Genomic DNA, 23943 nt, shown 5'->3' on the forward strand with positions numbered 1-23943 from the left:
ACTACCACCTAAATGTGAAAATCCAACCACCAACTAATCATTTAAAAAAAAAAAAAAGAGGTCATAGAAAGTCAAATAAATACAATTGATGCAGAAAAAGACAGTGGCATTGTGTTTATTATTTAAAAAGTAAGAACAGTGTGGAGCTGTGGAGAGGACGTGCCCCCTGAATTCCACCTGCCTCTATGGTCTCTTATTCATCACCCTCCAGAAGGATGAGACTTTCCTTTTCACACTGCATCCAAACGTGGACAAGGATGGTATTTATTTCTCTGGGTTATCATATCCCAGTTGGACCAGGCTGGCAGGAGTCAGAATGCACCTCAAGCTCAGGAATGGGAATGTGTGCAAAGCACAAACCCCTGGCGGAGGTGCAGTCTATGCGATAGATTCCCAGGACGCAGAAGACCCTGGGGCGGGGAGCCTGGGGAGCGGGTAACAGAATGGGAATGGGAAAGTCATTAGGTTCCAAGAAGGCCAGGAGAAGCTGCACACACAGGTGGCGCATGGATAGAAACGGGGGACACGATACCAGGTGGCACACGGGATCGCCCACTGATGCACAAAGATGACGCTGGAAAGACTGCATGAGACAAGACAGATGTCTGCCTAATGGGCACCGCCTCCTGAGTCCAGATGTTAGACGGCCACAGGCCACAAACAGTTCAAGTGGATCTCGAGGAAAGAGGAGGGAGTCCACCACATAGGGCTGCCAGGCTCCCTGGAGTCCCTGCTCCCTCTCATTCACACACTGGGACTTCCACATGACCAGCAGGGAACAGCTCCTGGGGGGGGGCTACCCACGGGAAACCCCAGCTCAGGAGATCCCTGCAAAGGAGTCAGAGACTAAAAATAACACTACTGAGCAGACAGGGAGGGAAGGCTGGCACCTCTCCCCTTCCTGGGGGCTGCACTTCAATCCCATCCAAAGGTGACTCTAAATAAAGCTGATAAAAATACGTTTTTTCCAAGGGTAGAGTGACCATTGAGAGTCTCACCAAACTGACTGACTTGGGCTGGCTGGATGAGGCCCACCCACACGAGGGAGGTGCTATCTGCTTTACTCAGTCTACCAGCTTAAATCTCATCCAAAGACACTATCATCGAAACACCCAGAAATAATGTTTGACCAAACACGTGGGCACTTAATGGTCCAGTCAAGTTGACCCATACAATTAACCACCTCAAGACCAAGGGAGAGACTCAGGGTCACACCTGCACATGCAAAGACACCTGGCTCATGACAAAGGTAACATATATAGAGAGAGGGAAGTGATTTCCCACCAGTGGTGCTGGGCATGGGGCGGCCACAGGGACACAGTGTGAAAGCCAACTCTGACCTTTGCCCACACAAGCACAGCTGCAGGGGGACCCCAGAACTGCACAAGGAAAGCAACACGGCCGGGGAGCACAGCATTCCCCAGGTAAGATGTAAAATGCTAACCTCAAAGGGAAAGAGCCGTAAGTTTAACTAGAATAGAGCTAAAAATAATGCCTCCTTTAAAAGACAGTAAAGGAACATAAACACAGGTCACAGGCTGGAACCAAGAGCTGCCACACTGAGGTTTCTTCAAAAGTACCTATGTCCAACATACATAAAGAGTTTCTACAAACCAACAAGGAAAGAAATTTTAGAAGGAAAACAATTAAGAAACTTGAACAGGGATTTGACAAAATCAAAGTTCAACTTCAGGAAAAACAAACAAAAACCACGCTAGACACTAGCACATGCCCATCAGGGTAACCGGAGGCTTGGAAGTCTGACAGGATCAAGTGACAGGGAACCCTCAGGTGTGGACCATAGAAATTGAAGCTGCTGCCACTACCAGGGGGAAAATCAGCATGAGCCAGTAAAATTAGGATACACACATCCCACACCCTGCCATTTCTCCTGTCTATGAAATACACGCTTCAGACACTAGATTGACCCTAATTCCCCCGAACTGGAAACAAATTCCCATCAAAAGTAGAGTGGATAAAAAGTACAAATCACGTACCCAACATCATGGATGAATCTTGGCAACACAGTATTAAATAAAATAAATCATACACAGAAGAATGCACACTGTATTCCTCCATTTCTATCAAAAAACAAGCCAGACTGCATAATTCAGTGATAGAAACATAAAGCAACACAAATAAAAGTCAGGTTAGTGGTCACTACTGGGGGAAAACAAGGGGAATACCAGCAGGAAGCAGGAAGCATCTAGAAGCCAGGCAAAATGTACCCCAGCTCCTAGTCTGCAACAATTTGTTAAGCTTGACATTTATGCTTTGTGCATTTTTCTGCATGTTTGTTAGATTTTGCAATTTTAAAGGTTTTAAAAGAAGGAGAAAACAGAAGACTGAGGCCAGCTGGACGCTGTTCAGCACTTCCTGCTGAGAGGACTGAGGACAGAGCACGGCCCTGCGGCCCTCTGCTCATGGCACCCTACTGTTTCTTCTCATCCAGGTGAGAAACAGCAGTGGGACCCTCTTACCCAGGGAGGAAAGGCTGCCCCTAAGTTTGGCAGGCCTGGGAAACTCCGCTCTGACTGTAAGAGAGCAGACTCTTTCAGGTTCAATGCTCTGTCCTTAGCTTCTATCACAATGCCTGGCAAACAGTCTACATTCAAAAGTATGTGTTCAGTGCATTCACCAGTAAAATCAAGTTGTTCAAGAATCAAATATTCTGAAAGGTGTGAGAGAGTCCTGGGACCTTAACCAGTCTCTGTAAAAATAGCCACTCACATCATGTTATTTGATAGCACATTCTGAGTATCAGTGAAACTCCAAAAACCTTATCAATGTGTTTCCAGAGTAACATGTGGCAACATATATCCAAGCCTCAAACAGAATTTTTATTTCTTCTCTGTGTTAAAAAGATAACCCAGGATAACATTTTCAAATTTAAGAATTAATCTAGGGCAGGTGCAGTGGCACACACCTGTAATCCCAATGGCACAAGAGACTGAGGCAGAAGGATAGAAAGTTCAAAGCCAGCCTCAGCATCTTAGGGAGGCCCTAAGCAACTCAGTGAGATTCTGTCTCTAAATAAAATAAGAAAGCGGGGTGGTGTGTGTGGGGGGGGTGGCTCTGTAGTTAAGTGCCCCTGGGTTCAATCCCTGGTACCAAAAACAAAAAAAAAGAACTGGTCTGGAATTTTTTTTGGATTTTATAATGTAATAGAAGATCTACAGGAGCATATACTTTACTTCTGCTGACCCTGCTCGAAGCACTGGGCAGGAATGGGAACTGCTGGAGGCAGGCGCTCCTGCTTCCCTCCTGTCCCTGGACTCGTTCTCAGGGCTCCAAGGCTCCTCTCTGGAGCCCCTCTTCCTGTCTGGGTGGTCTGGCCTCACCCAAGGCTCCCACACCATGTTCCCCATTCACCATTCACTTCCAGCCCCTTCATCAGCAGTCAGCTCCCTCTCCGAGAAGGGAACTATCAACTCTCCTCTGCACATCTCCACCCACACCTCAGGACAGCCGCTCTTAAGCTGCCAGGATCTCTTTTGGATTTACCTTATTTAATAAAACAGGGTATAAATACTGTCTCCCTTCTCTCTCTCTCTCAGGCACTCATGATTTCTCACCTTTAACTGTGCAACAGCCCCCAAAGTGCTACCTTCTTGCTCTTCCAAAGAGCTGTTAGTACCCAAACCTCACATCTGGCCAAATGGTTTCTCTGTTTAAATACTCTGATGGTTTCCCTACCACCCTTAAGATAAAATAAATCCTCCTTACAGTGGTACTGAGGTCCATCTCCCCAGCTCCATGCTTCATTGCACCCCACAGATCCCCACCCTAGGGAAGCACTATGCACCTGCATCTAGTACCGTACCATCCCACCCCACCCCACTCTACCCCCACCACAGGCTTTGTCTCCAAGCCCCCATGTCTGGGCAAGTGCCCCCTGTGTCACCATCACACCTATACACAGCTTTACCAACCACCCAACCACACTGTCCTGGCATGACCTGGCCACCAGTCAGCGAGTTCCCTAAGGTGGCGATTAAGTGTTTTAATTTTCTCTCCCTATGCTACACTTAATTCGAGTGCCTATTAATAAGTAGACAAGTACTAAACAAGGAAAAAACAAGGATAAACTTGAAGTTAGAAATTTTTAAATAGGCTAATAAAGTCATGAGCTAAATGAAGAAAGTTCACAGAGTCACCTTGGAAACTCTTTATTAAATGGCCTGGTTTAGAATTTAAGGAGTCAGCCCATGCAAAATTACATATTAAATAGTCTCTAAAACATCAGACACCAATAAAAGCAACAATTAAAAAAGTAAAGCCTAAACACATGTTCTATTTTCATAGCCTTGTTTTACATCTTCCTTTTTCTCTAATTTCATTTATCAGTTCTCCTTTCCTCAGCCATTTACACAAATTCCAATTAGATTTTGTATTTGTTTCTTGCCCAATCCCTTTCACCTCTAGTGTTCCTTCTATTCTTCTTTGAATCCAATAGAGAAATACAAATACTGTTTTTGTCATCTCTAGTAGCAATTTTGTCTGAAACGAAGGCATCGTCAAGAGTATTGAAGGTAATGACATCACCAGTCAGGCTGATAGATGAAACCGGGTGATTAGGCCGGCTGGCTGATTTCGTGATGCCAAGCAGCTAATCTGAACCACATGCACACTGAGCGGAGTCCTCGGCTAAGGCAGCAGGACAGTACTGGTGGCGGGGCAGCCATGGCCAGCCTTACCACATCCCCACTTGTGCCTGCCCCTCAGAGGAAGCAGACACAGACCGGGAGCCCAGGAAGCTGCTCTAAGGGACCAATGTGCAGGCTGCGGCTTTGACAGTGTGTGCGGCAGTGGTAGAAGTACCAGGGACAGGTCGCTGAGCTTACTGGCACAGGTACCAACTATGGGAGCCAAAATAGAGACTGCTGCTCCCTGGGCACTTCTGAATTTTAGATTTGCTCCAGAATAGGTTCTGAGACAGGCAGAGAAGCTGCTGAAGAGGAAATCCATAAGGATTTAAACTAGGTTTGTAGGAGAAATCATTTTTTTAAAGACAGTAATTGCTAGAAAAAAAATGGTTCTTTTAGTTACCCAAAAGTGGCATTTCAAGACCACTCAGGCATCAGGTCTTGTCAGCATGGAGAGGTTCATGCTGACCCTGAGCCGATGTCTTCTGGAATTCATAATCGAGCAAAAATAGTGTCCACAGTGAAGGGTCTGCTTGAAACAGCGTCTAAAACATCACAGAACTGAATACCCCTCCCCAAAAAAGAAAGAAAAAAAATAAGGCTGTTCCTTTAAGTAATCTTATTTCAAAACAGTGCAGAATGAGATTTCCTCTTACCCGAACCCAGGAGTTAAGTCTTGATTCTGTAGAACTCTGTGGTTCTTTGTTAATCAGACTACATAAGCACCATATTACAATTTTCTGGCTTTCATCTGTAGGAAAGAAAACTAAAATTAATGGTTTTATCAAATGGGGGAAAGAAGACAAACTGTTAAAAAAAATCCTTTTAAAACATCATTTAGAAAAATCTCAAAACTAGTTCACAGAAAAGGCCTCCAAGAGCTTGTGTGAAGCCTCTCCTGCGGGTTTCCTCTTCTTGTGGGCTCAGGCTCACTTGGGCTTAGCTCTTGTGTGGTCAGTCCCTTTCTGTAACAGCAGCAATTTTTAAAGCCAAACAGGGCCTTAAAATATGGAAAGAACTGGAAGAAGTCGGCTTTTCTTGAGAGCGGCTTTTCATTTCATATTTCAAACCACTAGTAATTTCGGCCTTTTTAAGGCAACATAACTGCCATAGGCAAGCCAGTCAGCATTTCCAATTTAATCTCTTAATTTTCTAATTTGCCAAAATATCCTTGCTTGTTAAAAACAAATTCAACATAAAGGACTGTTTTAAAACATATTCATTTTAGTACCAAATGATTTGGAGAAAATAGAAGCTTGTTACATGCTCCTTATTATTTAAAATTTAAAACTTCACTGAAAATGTGATGGAAATCCTGAACCTTGAAATCATACACTTGGCAGGAACCTCTATCTGATGAGCCACTTTCTTTTTCTGTTGGTGGTGATGGATTCCATTCCAGGTAGAGATTCTATAACTCAATTAAGAAATAAAAAAGAGGGGCTGGGGTTGTAGCTCAGTGATAGAGTGCTCGCCCAGCATGTACGAGGTGCTGGGTTCGATCCTCAGCACCACATAAAAATAAATAAAAATTTTTAAAAATAAACAAAAATGAGGCCTAAAAACTGAAGGTATCAGCACCAGAGCTGGAGAAGAGTAATGGCGGACTTCACAAAGAGGCCGCGGGCACCTGGGGTCAGTTCTGGGCAGGATCCCCTGCCACTCTCCTTCCCATTTTCTGTAGTCCAATAAACAGCCTTCTAAAGGCTTCCTTCATAAAGAAAAGAACACAATACTGACTGCAGGACGCCAGTCAGTATTTTCACCACTAAGCAAAGGGTGCTAATGGTAAATTCACCACCCACCCCCATCAACATTCATAGCTATGCCTGCCCAGTAACCAGTTCTCTGAACAAACAGGTGAGGGGCTATTCTGAGGGCCGTCCGTCCTTCCTCTGGCTTTTAGGAGCCCACATGAAGCACTAGTAGGCACTGGCTGGCCTGGGATCCCTTCACTTCAAGAGTCGCGTGATTTAACCTCAGCAGATGCTAGGCTCCTTCAGCTTCGTGTAGCAAGTGTGACAGACGGGTCCAGTGAGATGCAGACTCAGCAGCAGCCAAGACCAGAGCAAAGCAACGTGACGAGCAGCATCTCCAAGGCCAGGCAGAAGCAGAAGGAGAGAGAAAGGGAGAGAGAGAGAGAGAGAAAGAGAATAAAAAAGACAAGGAAGACACAGAGACAAGCCATTTGGAAATGAAGACATCAAAAGAGGAGAGAGAAGACAATAATGGAGAGAGGGAGAACCCTTTTATTCAGTGATGTCCTCTGCACACAACTCCCAAGTTCTGCGTGGCTGTCCAGCTCTGCCCTGGTGTCCAAGCAGAGCAGCAGCCCTGGCCCTCCCTGTTCACCGGCCTCCCCCTCCCAACCTCTGCAACTGAGCAGCTTAAACAACAGGTGCTTACTGTTTCAACAGAAATAGCTGGCGTCACAGTCTTAACAGCTAGAAATGAAACATGAAGAATTTGGTTTTCATCTGGAATTTCAGTTCAAGATATAAAACATCAGGTGGTAAATGTATGCTGCATATTTCTTTTCCCACCACTCAATTTTTGAATCTCAGTTTGCACTAAGATCTACAGTCCCTGAAATGAGCCTCGGGAAGTTTCCCCTCTCTTGTAAGTGCCCCAAAGGTGCTCCAGCCCTCATCTCAGGGCCTCTGGGGAGAAGCCTGCCCAGCGAGCGCCACTGCCTGGAGCGAGTGCTCGTAACTTCAGCAAGGACAGCAGTGGCGGAGAAAGCTGGGAGCTGGTTAGCTGTGCACTTCAATGCGTTCACTCTGGGCAAAGAGAGGCAGGCCCATATGCTGGACAGGAGTTTCCATGGCTCTTCTTGTTTTTGTTTTTAAGAAAGAGAAAAATTAAAAATTATACAGTTGTTGAACTGAGCGTGCAGAACCGCTCAACACATGGGAAACACCGTCTTTTGGGTTTAGGCTCCATAAACCCTTTCTCTCTCTCTCTCTCTGTCTTCCTTGTTCACAGCCCTAGCCTCTGGACCTCACCACCTCACTCCTCCCTCTTCTATCCCAGCCTCCTGTGCCTCCTCTCTTACCTCCCCTGAGTTTATTTTTATATGGAAAGTTAAACCAATTTTCTTCTAAAAAGCAATTATTAGACCCACAAAGCATCTCACGGGTGCTGGTAACTAGAAGTCATTCAACAGCTTCTTTTCCTTTCTCCTGCTATCAGCCTCGCTCAGTGTTTTTCAAATGTCTGGTCATGCTACACAAGGGGTTGTAAAATCAGTTTTGGGTCATGAATACCATTTTTTAAACAGCACAGTGAAAACAGATTCCTCATAAAAATGAGCATTCTTTCATGAATTGTCTGATCCCGTGAGTGAGCATGTATGCATAAAGCACATGTGTGCACGACTGTACATACACATGTATACAAATGCCTTTCTGGTCGAAGATGTTTGAGACACTGGCCTCACTACAATACATGGACTTGGAGCAGGGAAGCATGGCCTTGTGGGCAAACAGCGCTGGCTCACTCATCTGCCAAGGCGGATCAAGAGCCGGAAGGAGGTGATGGGAGGAAGGAGAGGAAGAGGCCTGAGGAAGCAGAACAGAAGAGGGTGGGGCGGAGTCAGGGAGGCCGAGGGGCGGAGTGTGCAGTGACCCACACGTTGTGCTCACAGGGCCACGTGTAGAAGTGTCCCCTTCCCACTAGTGCCTGGCTCTTCTAAGCACTTATGACAGGATAGACATGGGAAATTTTTCAACTCTTTAAAATATCAAAGGGGAATATTCATTTTATCTTTGGTTCTAATATTGTTACATAATTCAATTAATCTTTTATTTTAAAAATCTGAAAAGCAAATATTACGTGAGCTAATAATACAGTCAGCCCAAGGCAAGTGCTCCTTCGGGGTGCCTGCTCTGCCCCATGCCAGGCCTTAGGAAGACAAAGAGGAGGCCACAGCTCCTGCTCTCAGAGGCATTCAGTCTTCCGGGGCATCCAACAGTGAGTAAGTGTGACACCAGAGGAAGATGCTGGGGGCTGTGGGGACACTGAGGTCCCTGCCTCACCCCAGGAAGGCTGTTTCAAAGGAGACCTAAGGAGACAAGGGAGAAGAGAAGCACAAGGAACTTACCCCAGGAGTTGCAGGCCCTGACCCCAAGGCCCCAGGCACTGTCAGTGACAGGACCTGACCACAAAGTCTGTGACTTGTTGAGGAAGACGAAACAGCAGATGAGGCAGGAAGCCAGAGAAGGAATTACCCCCACACACACACGTCCTCAACTTTCTCAAACTGCATAAAACCAGAATGTCACCCCTATGTAAGAGCAAAGCCATGGCTAGACTCAGACTCTGAAGAATGATTTTACAACACGGGAAACCATTTGGGAGTTAACAGACTATCTTGAGAAACAAAGACATTAAGTTGGTATTGTTAATCACTTTACGTGGAGTTAAAGATGAGGTGCAGGGGGATGGGAACGGGAAAGACAGTGGAATGAATCGGTCATGAGTCTCCTATGTTCATATATGAATACACGACCAGTGAAACTCCACATCACGTACAACCACAAGAATGGGAAGTTAAACCCCACGTATGCGTAATATGTCAAAATACTGTCATGTATACCTAAAAAGAACAAATAATTTTTTTAAAAAAAGATGAAGTGATGAAAGTGATTACGGACAAAAATTATTGTTTCAATCACCTGTAAGTTTCTGCCCTCTGTTTCAAGGAGGCCTGTTTTCTATGGATCTGCAGGAGGGGGTGTGTGTGCACGTGTACATGCATGTCTTCTACACAAACACACACACACACACACACACACAATAAAGGACATCTTTCTGCAATACAGCAATAAATACACTTGTTAAGTGAAAACCAGAGAAAGATTTATAATTAAGTCTCTGTATGTTGTTCAAGCAGAAATTAAAACTGTCATTACAAGTTTGTGTTTTGAGAAGACACAGCTTGGATCCTTACCATATGCTAAGATAAAAGGATTCTGGCAGGTTTTTGTTAACAGTTGACGGATTGTGGGGAATCTTTCCATGATCGTAGCAGGATCCTGAAAAGAAAAGTAAGCTTTGGTCAGCAAAAGGGCATCACAAAGGGAAGCGGCCTGGATGCTCCTTACTTGGTGTATTTTAGAAAAGCAGACAAAAAAGAGAAAATCTTCAGGAAAGAATTCACGAACAGTCTAACAAGCAGTCAAGCATCCTACTAAACCGTAGTCAGGAAAGGCTAGTCTATCTGAAAATAACTTAGGCTGAATAAGAGCTTTATTTTATTTTATTTCCTAGAGTTTGAGGCCAGGGGTGCTCTACCACTGAGCTACATCCCCAGCCCTTTTTAGTTTATATTTTGAGATTGGGTCTTACTAAGTGGCTGAGGCTGGCCTTGAACTTGTGATCCTCCTACCTCAGTCTTCCGAGTCCCTGGGATTACAGGCGTGTGCCACTATGCCTGGCTTGAGTAAGAGTTTTAAGAACTATTGGTGATTAATAACTTTATAATCCTATATCTTCATATTGCTTTTTAACTCTAGCAAAATAAGGAACATCATTAATCCAGCTCCAGTGAGGCTATTTCAAAGAATGTTTAAAGGAACAAGAACTCTGGAATTTGTATAAAAAAAAGAAAGAAAGAAAGAAGAAAAGAGAGAGAGAAAAAACGCAGCCAGAGCCCAAAGATACCAATCTCTGCTCATTACAATTTTGACTGCTGTATGCTAAATGACATCATACTTAATCTAAAACAACCTAAACCTTGAGACAAACCAAATAGAAAACAGCCTAAGATTAAAAAATACACGTGCTGTTGTACAATTGGCCCTTTTCCCACTTCTTTACCTTTCATGAAAGTTCAAAAATAAGACCCAACTGAGATCATGTGCAGGTAAGTTGAAACGATAAGCATTTCCTGCTGCTGCAGCAATAAATTCCTCACGTGTGTCTCAGCACCAAGGCTGGCCCAGACTTTCTGGGACCACGTTAAGGTCAAGTTACATACATCTGACTACACAGAGTATCTGCCCTTCTGATTTCCAAAGACACGTGAACTCATATTATCAACAGAATTATTCTTCAAATTTCCTACTTGCTTCTTTGATTAATGGCAGGGAAGCATAACATGAGAACATATATATTAGTAAATGATTTGCCTTTTCTTTTTGAAATTTACAAGTACATACAAAACAAATGATATATTTATAATAAAAAAACACGTGCTGTCGTAAAATATCTATTAAATCAAACAATATTTTGTCAAAAAGAAAACTTAACATTTCACAAATGATTACGAACAATAGTGAAGATCTTTTCTAATATTTATTAGAAAAGATCACTTGAAATATTAGAAGAGACCCTACTATCTTAACAGGTCTGAGTATTAGAACAGATCTTAGTACCTCTCAGGACAGTCCACCTGAGAACAGGGCTGAGGAAAGGGTAAGCACTTTAGCGAACTCTTCAAGATGTGAAGGGCACAAAGGCTTTGAAAAAAATCCCATTTATTACTTGAAAACAGCATCAGAGTCTTATTTATTTAATAGCCTTCTTGGCAATACATGGGTCCCCATGTTTATAATAGCACAATTTACAATAGCCAAACTCTGGAACCAGCCTAGGTGTCTGTCAACAGATGGATGGATAAAGAAAATGTAGTAGAGATGCACAATGGAGTTTTATTCAACCATAAAGAAAAATGAAATTATGTCATTTGCAGGAAAATGGATGAAACTTGAGAACATTATGTTAAGTGAAATAAGCCAAGCTCAGAAGGTCAAGGGTTGTATATTTTCTCTCGTATGTGGAAGCTAGAGAGGAAAAAGGAAAAGAAAGGTGGTAGGTGGGGCCTCATGAAAAGCGAAGGGAGATGAGTAGAGCAGAAAGCAACCAGGGAGACGGAGGAGGGGAGAGAAATGCTGGGGAATGATACTGGCCATGTTATACTGTGAGCATGGACAAATACATAACACCACACCCACCATATGTACAACTACAGTGTACCAGTAAAAATATTGAGAATAAATAAAAGTAACCTGCATGGCTTGGGGTGTAGCTCAGGGGTACAGTGTTTACTTGGGTTCTATCCCCAGCATCACACACACACACAAAAAAAAAATAAAAATTTAAATTATGCAAACACAGGCATACAGTAAAAAAGAAAACATATATACGAAAAAATAAAAACTTTCTTGGTCAGAAAGTCTCATGACAATACAGCTACCAAGAAGAAAAGACGAACATAAAAATAAATCAGAGAAGGAAACCGGCTCTTGTCTGCTGTACCATAGGAAACTCATCTTTCTAATCCTTAAGTGCACGAGGTCAGTAGAGTCTCTAACCCTGGACAGCACTGTGGCCTGGTGGCATCTGGTGGAGTCCCTGATGTCATAAAACAATTTCACTATTTTGGTCCACTACTCACCGCCTCTTTCAGGGCTTCATATATCTGTCTCAGGAATTCCTGGAACCGAGGAAGGTGAAGACAGGTGTCCTGCTGGGTCTCCAGAGTGCAGACCTGGTCCCACCCAGAGAGCTTCTGCAGCCAGAACTGACAGTCAGACGCCAGGTCTCCAGACTCCTGGGCCATGTCAGAAAGAGGGAATGGACGTCGCTCCACAGCAGCCTGCCAGCACTGAAGGGACTGAGCACACGTGGGATCTGTAAGAAAGGGTGCAAGGACGCACTCAGAGAGCCTCTCTCACGAGTGCCTTCATGATCCACCCATGGGTGAAGGGGACTCCAGAGACTGAAACTGCCTGCCTTCAATGCTGGAGTCATCTCTGAATCCCTCAGAAATGTGTCACCCAGCTGTGGCCCTGATTCTTACCATCTGAACTTTTTATCATGAACAGTATCATTAGATTAGAAGTCATTATAGTTCCCATAGGCACGTGCTGATTATGTACAAAAAGCACAGCTGATAATACTTGAAATCTTCTTTTTAAGATTGGGCTATTTTTAAATGTTCTGAATATGAAGTTCCTTTGAGAATTTTAATGTAATGGGAAATCAAAAACATCCATGGGTATTTAATAGTAGTCAGTGCCTAAGAAATGTTTTTGAAATTCTTATATTTTGTATGCATTTCTGGCTTCTCATTTAGGTGTGAAATAAATCTCTATGTATTACCGACTAATAGATTTTCTTCCCAGTTTCTCTATTTCTTAGAAAACATAAAAGATTCCATTCCACATGTATCAATTTAAACAATCTGCTTAACTAAAATATGTTTCACACACTTGCTCTCAATTGATTCACAAGAAAGAGCCATATTTTAATAAAATGTAATAAATTCCACTTAGTAAGCCGGTATACTTGCCTGTGCGGAGAACGAATTGGAGAAGGACAAATGGAAGCTGTGACACTCCAGGAAAGACACAAGGCTGGAATGGTAGTGGCAGTGCCATGTGGCATGCTGTTCTGCTCATGACCCCTCTCCCACAGCTTCCAGTGTTGGAAAATATAGTCTCCTGAGTCTGCCTTCCTACCCCTGAAGTTCAGGTTAGAAAGCACAGGGGGTCTACAGGGACCACATGCTACAGGGGAGCTGGGTCAGTGGACTCCAGGGCCCCCACCCAGCCAGTGTCTCCTCATGGGAAGCAGGGTGGCCAGAAGGGAGGCTCCTTCCACAGGTGCAGCTTTCACAGACTCTTGCTCTTCCTGGGGCAGAGGTGACACTCAGGAATCTCATTTCAAGAGAGACTTCACTGGGAGTGGTAAATCAATTGAGTTTAAATCCTTGGCAGCAATAATTAACAGATAAAATGCTCCTAGTCAAACACCAAAAACATCAACAAAGGAGGTTCCCATTACTAAACAGGAAAAGGAGTCAAAGTTTAAGAAGATTGCACAATTTGGCTTCAGTGCAAAAACAAACAAAAAAAAAAAACAACTAGACCAAGAAGATGAAAATGGTACTTAACAGTTTATGATTTTTGAGAAGGACCAGATGAAAAAAGAAAACACACAAAAAGTGCTTCAACAATAGAGGAAACATGCTTTCTGTCAAAATGGCCCTTATCAGGCAAACATCCAGGCACTGGCCCCGTCTCCTCCCATCTCTCATGGTCCCACTCCTCCAGGCCATCACGACACCTGTCAATTCTACCTCTGAGTAAAGCCATGTGCTCTGCCTTGACTGCACCCTTCCTTACATGGCACTGCCACCACCATTCCAGCCTTGTGTCTTTCCTGGAGTGTCACAGCTTCCTTTTGTCCTTCTCCAATTCATTCTCCACACAGGCAAAAACAATTCTTGCAAGTGTGTTACTGCACTGGCACATTGTTCTGCTCATGACCCCTCTGCCACAGCTTCATGGAAAGAGGTCCAACTCCATGTTAGGAAAGCACGAACTCCCTACCAGAGGCTCAAGGCCCTGCAAAAGGAGGCTCCGTACCCTCCAGCCTCCCTTGCTTCTCTCCCAGCTCACCAGTCCCCCACCCCTCACTAGCACACCAAGCCTCCCCACGAGCAGGCCCTTCCACCAGCGGCCTGTACAGCTCAGCAGGCTGGCAACAAACCTTCTCTCACAGGTTGCCTTCCTAGAGTTTGAAAACGATATGCCTAGGTGTCGCTGTCCTGATATTTATCCTGCTCAGATTCACGACCTTCCTGGATCTGTGGTTTGGTGTCTAACCTCAATTGGACAAATTCGTAGTCATCACTGTTTCAAATACTTCTCCTCCTCCGTGGACTCCCATCACATGCGCGCCATGTCTTTTGCTGCTGTCCCTCGTTCTTGGATGTGCTGTGGGTGGTTCTAGTTCTGTTTCACCTATCTTTGTTCTTTTAACTTTTCAGTTCGGTTTCTGTTGAGATATCACCCAGCTCACAGACTCTGTCCTCAGTCATGTCCCATCCACTAGTGAGCCCACTAAAGACTTCTTCATCTTGACCCTCAGCGTTTCCGTTTGGTTCTTTCTTCGAGCACCATTTCTGTGGCCACCTGACCATCTGTTCTTATATACTGTCTACTTCTCCATCAGAGCCCTTGCACAGTGATCATAGCTATTTCCGCTTCCCTCTCTGACAAATCCAGCCTCCCCACCCTCTCTGGTTCCTATGTCCAGTAACTCTCTAAACTGTGTGCTTTCTCACTTTTTCCTTGGAAGCTGGACATGACGGACGGGATAAGAGGAGCGGCTGCCAACAGGCCTTTTCTTGAAGTGGCTGTGAGGCGTGCAGGGAGGCGTGGCCTCATCTTCCAGGTGGCAAGGCTCACAGAATCAGCTGGCCCCACACAGTGTGGCTGCAGGATGACAATAGTGGGTGGAGGCTGAGTGCTTCCCTCCTCCCACACAGAAGGCTAAAGTGGATTGGTTCATATGCTCCCACTTCTGCTCTGAGAACTGCCCCTCCTCCTTGCTGTGTGGCCTTGTGGGACTGTGTCTCAGGCTGTGCATCCTTGGAAGGCAGGGTGTCACAGAGGCCCAACAGAAGTCGAATCAACAGGAGACTTGTTCGACAAACAAAAACGAGGAGAGGAACACCGAGCTACACTGCAGTTCCCTATTCACCAACGTGTGGCTCCACCCAAACCACCTCCATCTTGGGACACTGCGGCCACCGCCACAGCCCTCCCCACATGGTAATCTCCACAGTGGGACATCTGACAGTGCCAGGAGGCAGCTGCTTGTTGCAGCACTGCATACCACACTGCTATATCACCAAACAGGCCACCCATACCACCCTACGATCCATCCTTCCAGCCCCATCTCTGCAAACAGTTGCCTCCACCACGGGACACCTCCACCGCCATCTTGAGTTACCTCTGCTACTGCCTCTGCCATCTACATCTGGGGCAGCTTCCACCTTGGGACACACACTGGGGCCTGGAAGCCCAAAATCAAGCCCAAAAACAGACTTGACACTACTGCCACCACTAACAAAGGACACAGCCACTTCCATGTAGGGACAATAGCCAGGACCTGGAAAACCATCACGAAGGTCCTGGTGGGCCTGGTTGCACCAGAGGTACCTCCTCTAGGTGAGCTCACAGTCACCATCCTGTTGCAGAGGCAACAGGGAGCCTTGCATGGAGTTGCCTCTCTCTTTTTTCTCCTGCTAACAGCCAAATTCTTTTGATTACCCTTTCACTAGTCCTATATTCTAACACCTCTGTATTCTCACATCCTGTCTCATAAACATCACATTCTACCCCCTGCCACTCTGTCACCAGTAGAAACTGTAAATCCTTATGCAAACCTACTGGCTATATGGTAGAAGATTACGCAACTGATCATTTCTATTTATAACGACAAAACTGTAAATGTCAAAATAGAAGCTAATTGACTTATGGCTGCATATTGGTTGCATTGGATGCTATAAACATTGATATCCCTCTTAACGGTGAGATATTGGTAACCTGCAGGGACACTATAAGATTATGGGGTAGAAGCTTCAATACCTCAGATTTGCACTGCAAAAGAGGAAGACACATAGACAACATGAAAAAACAAGGGAGGAAAGTGCCCCAACAAATCAAGATATTACAACAATAGAATCCATTGAAAGTGCAGTAGATGAAATGTCAGAGAAGGAGTTCAGAAGGTTCATAATTAAAATGATCTGCAAATTAAAGAATGACCTAAGTGAGCAAATACAGGCAAAAATTGATTACTCTAAAAAAGAGATAAGAGAGCAAAATACAGGCAACCATTGATAACACGATCAAAGAGATATGAGACTAAATACAGGTAGCAAAAGATAACTTCAAGAAAGAGATTCTAGAAAAAAAAAACAAAAATCCTTAAAATGAAGAAAACAATAAACCAAATAAAAAACTCAATAGGAAGCATCACCAACAGATTAGATCACTTGCAAGACAGAACCCCAGGCAATGAAGACAAAATATACAATCTTGAAAATAAAGTTGACCACACAGTGAAGATGGTGAGAAACCATAAACAGAACATCCAAGAATTATAGGATAACATCAAAAAACCAGATCTAAGATTTATGGGGATAGAAGAAGGCACAGAGATTCAAACCACAGGAATGCACAATCTCTTCAATGAAATAATATCAGGAAATTTCCTAAACATAAAGAAGGAATTGGAAAATCAAGTACAAGAGACTTACAGGACACCAAATGTACAAAATTACAACAGATCCACACCCAGACACATTATAATGAAAATGCCTAGTATACAGAATAAGGATAGAATCTTAAATGCTGCGAGAGAGGAACCAGATCACATATAGGGGGAGACCAATTCAGATCTCAGCAGTTTCAGCCCAGAACCTCAAAGTAGCAGGAGATCCGAGAAAAACATACACCAAGCTCTGAAAGAAAATGGATGCCAACCAAGAATCTTATATCCAGCAAAATTAAGCTTGAGATATAAAAACCTTCCATGATAAACAAAAGTCAAAAGGATTTACAGCAAGAAAGCCTGCACTACAGAACATTCTTGGCAAAGTATTCCATGAGGAGGAAATGAGAAACAACAACGAAAATCTACGAAGGGAGGAACTACACTAAAGGAAAGGCTAATCAAAGGAGAAACCAACTCAAGTTAAAACCAAAAATAGGGCTGGGGCTGGGGCTCAGTGGTAGAGCACCTGCCTAGCACTTGTAAAGCACTGGGTTCGATCCTCAGCACCACAGAAAATAAATAAATAAAGGTATTGTGTCCATCTACAAGTAAAACAATATTTAAAAAACAAAAAATAAACCAAATGACCAGGAATACAAACCATGTCTCAATAATAACCAAGAAGGTCAATGGCCTAAACTCTCCAATTAAAAGACACAGACTGACAGACTAGATTTTTTAAAAAGACCTAACCATATGCGGCCTTCAAGAGACTCATCTCATAGGAAAAGACATCCACAGACTGAAGGTGAAAGGTCAGGGGAAAAAAACTTTTTTTTCACTCACATGGACCATGTAAACAGCAGGGGTTTCCATCCTCATATCAGATAAAGTGGACATGAAACCAAAGTTAGTGAAAAGGGATAAAGAAGGTCATTTCATACTGCTTAAGGGAATCACACATCAACAAGACATAACAATCATAAATATCTATTCCCCAAACAATGGGGCATCTATGTATATCAACTTAAAGAATTAAATAGACCATAACACAATAATACTGGGTGACTTTAACACACTTCTCTCACCACTGGATAGATTACACAAAGAAAAACTTTATAAAAACTACAGAACAATCAATAAGTTAGACTTAACAGATGTATATTGAGTATATTATCCATCAACAAGCGAATACACTTTCTTCTCAGCAGCACAGGGATCCTTCTCTAAAGTAGACCGTGTATTATGCCACAAAGCAACTTCAGCAAATACAAAAAAATAGAGACACTACCCTGTATTTTATCAGATCATAATGGAATGAAATTAGAAATCAATGATAAAATAAAAAATAGATGTTACTCCAACACCTGGAGACTAAACAACACTCTGTTGAATGAGCAATGGGTGGCAGAAGACATCAAGGAGAAGATAAAAAAATTCTTAGAAGTAAATGAGAACACTGATACAATATATCAAAATCTCTGGGACACTATGAAGGCAGTACTAAGAGAAAAGTTCCTTGCTTTGAGCTCATTCATTAAAAGAACAAAAAGTCAAGAAATAAATGACCTAACATTTCATCTCAAGGCCCTTGAAAGAGAACAAATCAACACCAAAAGTAGTAGACGACAGGAAATAATTAAAGTCAGAGCTGAAATCAATGAAATTGAAACAAAAGGAAACAATTCAAAACAATTGACTAAACAAAAAGTTGGTTCTTTGAAAAAATAAATAAAATTGATACACCCTTAGCCACACTAATGAAGAGGAGACAGAAAACTCAAATTATTAAAATTTGTGATAAAAAAGGAAATATCACGGCAGACACTACTGATATAGAAGATAATTAAAAATTATTTTGAAAATTTATACTCCAATAAAACAGAAAATCTCGATGACCTCAACAAATTTCTAGAAACATTATGATCTACCCAAACTGAAGGAGGACATACACAATTTAAATAGATCAATTTCGGCTTCCGGAACCGTCCTGGAACCGCCCTGGCTCAGGGCTGCGGAGCCCGCGGAGGCTGCTTCTTGGACCCTGCTACTATCAGAGCATACACCAAGCACTAAGAAGCCGAATTCCAGCTCCCGGAACTGAGCCCGCGGGGGCTGCTTCTTGGAGCTTACACTTATAGGAGCTTACACCGAGCACGGAGCGGCCGAGTTCCGGCTCCCGGAACTTCCCTGGACCGGGGATAGGAGCCCTCGGAAACTGCGTCTCGGTCCGGGTCCTGCTGAGGGCCGGTCAGGACTCACCTGTTGCTTGGGTTGCCCGGCAAGGGGAACGAAATGCTGCCATTCGCATAGGATACCAACATGGCAGAGATCTGATGTCAGCAGAAAGCGGTGGAGGAGAGATCTTCATCAATACCAGCGGTGACATAAGCAGTTGGTCTCCTGGTAAGGGGGGTGAGGCTCAGTCACCCGAGTCTCCTCAATTTGTCCTCGAGCCAGAGGGAAGGAGCCGGGCCGCCGCCAGCCCCCGGAGCAGGCCCAGCGGCTCGCCAGCGTGGTGACCGCGTGACCCCAATTGGAGAGGGGGCGGAGCGGAGCCACCACCCACACCCGCCAGGTGGGCAGACCCACGACCCAGTAGTACATGGGCGTGGTAGGAGGGGCAGGGCAGAGCCGCCCTTCGCGCTTGCAAGGTAAACAGACCTGTGACAGCCTGGCGGGTCAGGCCCAGTGGCCTGCCAGTGTGGTACACACGTCACCCCAACTCGAGTAGGGGCAGAGCAGATCCTTATCCCACGCCCGGATCAGGCCCTGCCGGTGTGGTGGTCACGTGACCCCAATTGGAGTGGGGGCGGAGGGGAACCGCCACCCGTGCCCGCAGGGTGAGCAGACCAGTGATCAACCTGCAGATCAGGCCCAGGGGTCCGCAGGCGTGGTAGGAGGGGCAGGGCAGATCCGCCACCCGCGCCTTCAAGGTAGACAGACCTACAACAGACCGGCGGATCAGGCCCAGGAGCCTGCCGGCGTGGTACAAACACCACCCTAATTGGAGTAGTGACAGAGCAGAGTCGCCTCCCTTGCCAGGAACAGACCCAGCGTCCTGCAGGCGGGGTAGTCACGACACCCCAATTGGAGTAGGGGCAGAGCAGAGCCTCCACCCGTGCCCGAAAGGTGGGCAGATCTGCGACCGACCAGCGGGACAGGCCCAGTGGCCTGCTGGTACGACAGACACGTCACCCCATTTGGAGTAGGGGCAGAGTAGAGCTGCCGCCCGCGCCTGCAGGGTAGGCAAACCTGCAACCGACCGGCGGATCAGGCCCGGTGGCCTGCCGGCGTGGTACACTCGTCACCCCAATTGGAGTAGGGGCAGAACAGAGCCGCCACCAGCTCCCAGAACAGGCCCAGTGACCTGCCGGTGTGGTAGCCACGACACCCCAATTGGAATAAGGAGAGAGCAGAGCCGCTGCCCGCACCTGCAGGAAAGATACGCAAGCAGCATGAAAAGACAAGGAAAGAAAGGACCACAAGCAATGCAGGTCAGCGCAACTTTAGAAGAGGTAACAGCTGCAGCAGATGGAATGTCAGATAAAGAATTCAGGATATACATGCTTCAGATGATCTGGAGTATCAAGGAAGACATTAAACAGCAAAATCAGACAATGAAAGATCACTTCGACAACGAATTACGCAAACAAATCCAGGAAGCAAAGGATCAACTATACAGGGAGATAGAGGTTATAAAAAACAAGCAATCAGAAATCCTAGAAATGCAGGAAGCAATAAACCAACTTAAAAACTCAATGGAGAATACTACCAACAGAGTAGAACACTTAGAAGATAGAACATCAGACAATGAAGACAAAGTATTTCAACTGGAAAAGAACATAGACAGCTCAGCAAGACTGTTAAGAAACCATGAGCAGAACATCCAAGAAATATGGGATAACATTAAGAGACCAAACTTAAGAGTCATTGGGATACAGGAAGGTACAGAGCTCCAAACCAAAGGAATGAGCAGTCTATTCAATGAAATAATACAAGAAAACTTCCCAGACTTGAAGAATGAGACAGAATCCCAAATCCTAGAAGCCTACAGGACGCCGAATGTGCAAAATCATAAGAGATCCACACCTAGACACATTATAATGAAGATGCCCAACATACAGAATAAGGAGAGAATTTTAAAAGCTACAAGAGAAAGGAAGCAGATTACATTTAGGGGTAAGCCAATCAGGATAACAGCTGATCTTTCAACACAGACTCTGAAAGCTAGAAGATCCTGGAATAACATATTTCAAACACTGAAAGAAAATGGGTTCCAACCAAGAATTGTGTATCCAGCAAAATTAAGCTTCAGGATGGAGAATGAAATTAAAACCTTCCACGATAAACAAAAGTTTAAAGAATTCACAGCTAGAAAACCATCTCTTCAAAACATTCTCGCCAAAGCATTACAGGAAGAGGAAATGGAAAATAACAATGAAAACCAACAGTGGGAGGTAGGACAGTAAAGGGGGGGGGGGAAATAATCAAAGAGGAAAACAAACAATGTTTAGTAACAGAAATAAACAAATATGGCTGGAAGAACAACCCATATCTCAATAATAACCCTAAATGTTAATGGCTTAAACTCACCAATTAAGAGACACAGGCTAGTAGAATGGATCACAAAACAAGACCCAACAATATGCTGCCTACAGGAGACGCATTTGATAGGAAAAGACATACATAGGCTGAAGGTGAAAGGTTGGGAAAAATCATATCACTCATATGGACTTCGGAAACAAGCAGGCGTGTCCATACTCATATCAAATAAAATAGATTTCAAGCCAAAGTTAATCAAAAGAGATAAAGAGGGACACTACATACTGCTTAAGGGAACCATACACCAACAAGACATAACAATCATAAATATTTATGCCCCAAACAATGGTGCAGCTATGTTCGTCAAACAAACTCTTCTCAAGTTCAAGAGTCTAATAGACCACCACACCATAATCATGGGAGACTTCAACACACCTCTCTCGCCACTGGACAGATCTTCCAAACAAAAGTTGAATAAGGAAACTATAGAACTCAATAACACTATTAATAACCTAGACCTAATTGACATATATAGAGTATACCACCCAACATCAAGCAGTTACACTTTTTTCTCAGCAGCACATGGATCCTTCTCAAAAATAGATCATATATTATGTCACAGGGCAACTCTTAGACAATATAAAGGAGTAGAGATAATACCATGCATCTTATCTGATCATAATGGAATGAAACTGAAAATCAACGATAAAAGAAGGAAGGAAAAAGCATACATCAATTGGAGAATGAACAATAGGTTACTGAATGATCAATGGGTTATAGAAGACATCAAGGAGGAAATTAAAAAATTCTTAGAGATAAATGAAAACACAGACACAACATATCAGAATCTATGGGACACATTGAAAGCAGTTCTAAGAGGAAAATTCATTGCTTGGAGTTCATTCCTTAAAAAAAGAAAAAACCAACAAATAAATGATCTCATACTTCATCTCAAAATCCTTGAAAAAGAAGAGCAAAACAACAGCAAAAGAAGTAGAAGGCAAGAAATAATTAAAATCAGAGCTGAAATTAATGAAATCGAAACAAAAGAAACAATTGAAAAAATTGACAAAAATAAAAGTTGGTTCTTTGAAAAAATAAACAAAATCGACAGACCCTTAGCGATGCTAGCGAAGAGAAGAAGAGAGAGAACTCAAATTACTAGCATACAGGATGAAAAAGGCAATATCACAACAGACACTTCAGAAATACAGAAGATAATCAAAAACTATTTTGAATCCTTATACTCCAATAAATTAGAAGATAGTGAAGGCATAGATAAATTTCTTAAGTCATATGATCTGCCCAGATTGAGTCAGGAGGATATAGAAAACCTAAACAGACCAATATCAATTGAGGAAATAGAAGAAACCATAAAAAGACTACCAACTAAGAAAAGCCCAGGTCCGGATGGGTATACAGCAGAATTTTACAAAACCTTTAAAGAAGAACTAATACCAATACTTTTCAAGCTACTTCAGGAAATAGAAAAGGAGGGAGAACTTCCAAATTCATTCTATGAGGCCAACATCACCCTGATACCTAAACCAGACAAAGACACTTCAAAGAAAGAAAACTACAGACCAATATCGCTAATGAACCTAGATGCAAAAATCCTCAATAAAATTCTGGCGAATCGGATACAAAAACATATCAAAAAAATTGTACACCATGACCAAGTAGGATTCATCCCTGGGATGCAAGGCTGGTTCAATATACGGAAATCAATAAATGTTATTCACCACATCAATAGACTTAAAAATAAGAACCATATGATCATCTCGATAGATGCGGAAAAAGCATTCGACAAAGTACAGCATCCCTTTATGTTCAAAACTCTAGAAAAACTAGGGATAACAGGAACATACCTCAATATTGTAAAAGCAATCTATGCTAAGCCTCAGGCTAGCATCATTCTGAATGGAGAAAAACTGAAGGCATTCCCTCTAAAATCTGGAACAAGACAGGGATGCCCTCTCTCTCCACTTCTCTTCAACATAGTTCTCGAAACACTGGCCAGAGCAATTAGACAGACGAAAGAAATTAAAGGCATAAAAATAGGAGAAGAAGAAATTAAATTATCACTATTTGCAGATGATATGATTCTATATCTAGCAGACCCAAAAGGCTCTACAAAGAAACTATTAGAGCTAATAAATGAATTCAGCAAAGTGGCAGGATTTAAAATCAACACGCATAAATCAAAGGCATTCCTGTATATCAGTGACAAATCCTCTGAAATGGAAATGAGGACAACCACTCCATTCAAAATATCTTCAAAAAAAATAAAATACTTGGGAATCAACCTAACAAAAGAGGTGAAAGACTTATACAATGAAAACTACAGAACCCTAAAGAGAGAAATAGAAGAAGATCTTAGAAGATGGAAAAATATACCCTGTTCATGGATAGGCAGAACTAACATCATCAAAATGGCGATATTACCAAAAGTTCTCTATAGGTTTAATGCAATGCCAATCAAAATCCCAATGGCATTTCTTGTAGAAATAGAGAAAACAATCATGAAATTCATATGGAAAAATAAAAGACCCAGAATAGCAAAAACAATGCTAAGCAAGAAGTGTGAATCAGGCGGTATAGCAATACCAGACTTCAAACTATACTACAGAGCAATAGTAACAAAAACAGCATGGTACTGGTACCAAAACAGGCGGGTGGACCAATGGTACAGAATAGAGGACACAGAAACCAATCCACAAAACTACAACTATCTTAT

General features: G+C 43.4%; 1 protein-coding gene across 5 annotated transcripts in view; it reads right to left on the minus strand.

The window, feature by feature from the left end:
* Window positions 1-23943, minus strand: part of Fancc (FA complementation group C) — a 187682-nt gene that overhangs the window by 100180 nt on the left and 63559 nt on the right. For all 5 annotated transcript variants that reach the window (XM_046462729.2, XM_058585144.1, XM_058585143.1 and 2 more), the window contains 3 exons: window positions 12046-12281; window positions 9598-9682; window positions 5303-5397 (listed from right to left, as the gene is read on the minus strand). In XM_046462729.2, coding sequence (XP_046318685.1) covers window positions 5303-5397; window positions 9598-9682; window positions 12046-12210 — 345 coding nt within the window. In that variant the 5' untranslated portion in view covers window positions 12211-12281. The remainder of the gene's footprint in view (window positions 1-5302; window positions 5398-9597; window positions 9683-12045; window positions 12282-23943) is intronic.

This window comes from Marmota monax, unplaced genomic scaffold (assembly GCF_021218885.2).
Source record: "Marmota monax isolate L192 unplaced genomic scaffold, Marmota_monax_Labrador192_F-V1.1 WCK01_AAM20220418_F8-fsc00180, whole genome shotgun sequence".
NCBI lineage: Eukaryota > Metazoa > Chordata > Mammalia > Rodentia > Sciuridae > Marmota > Marmota monax.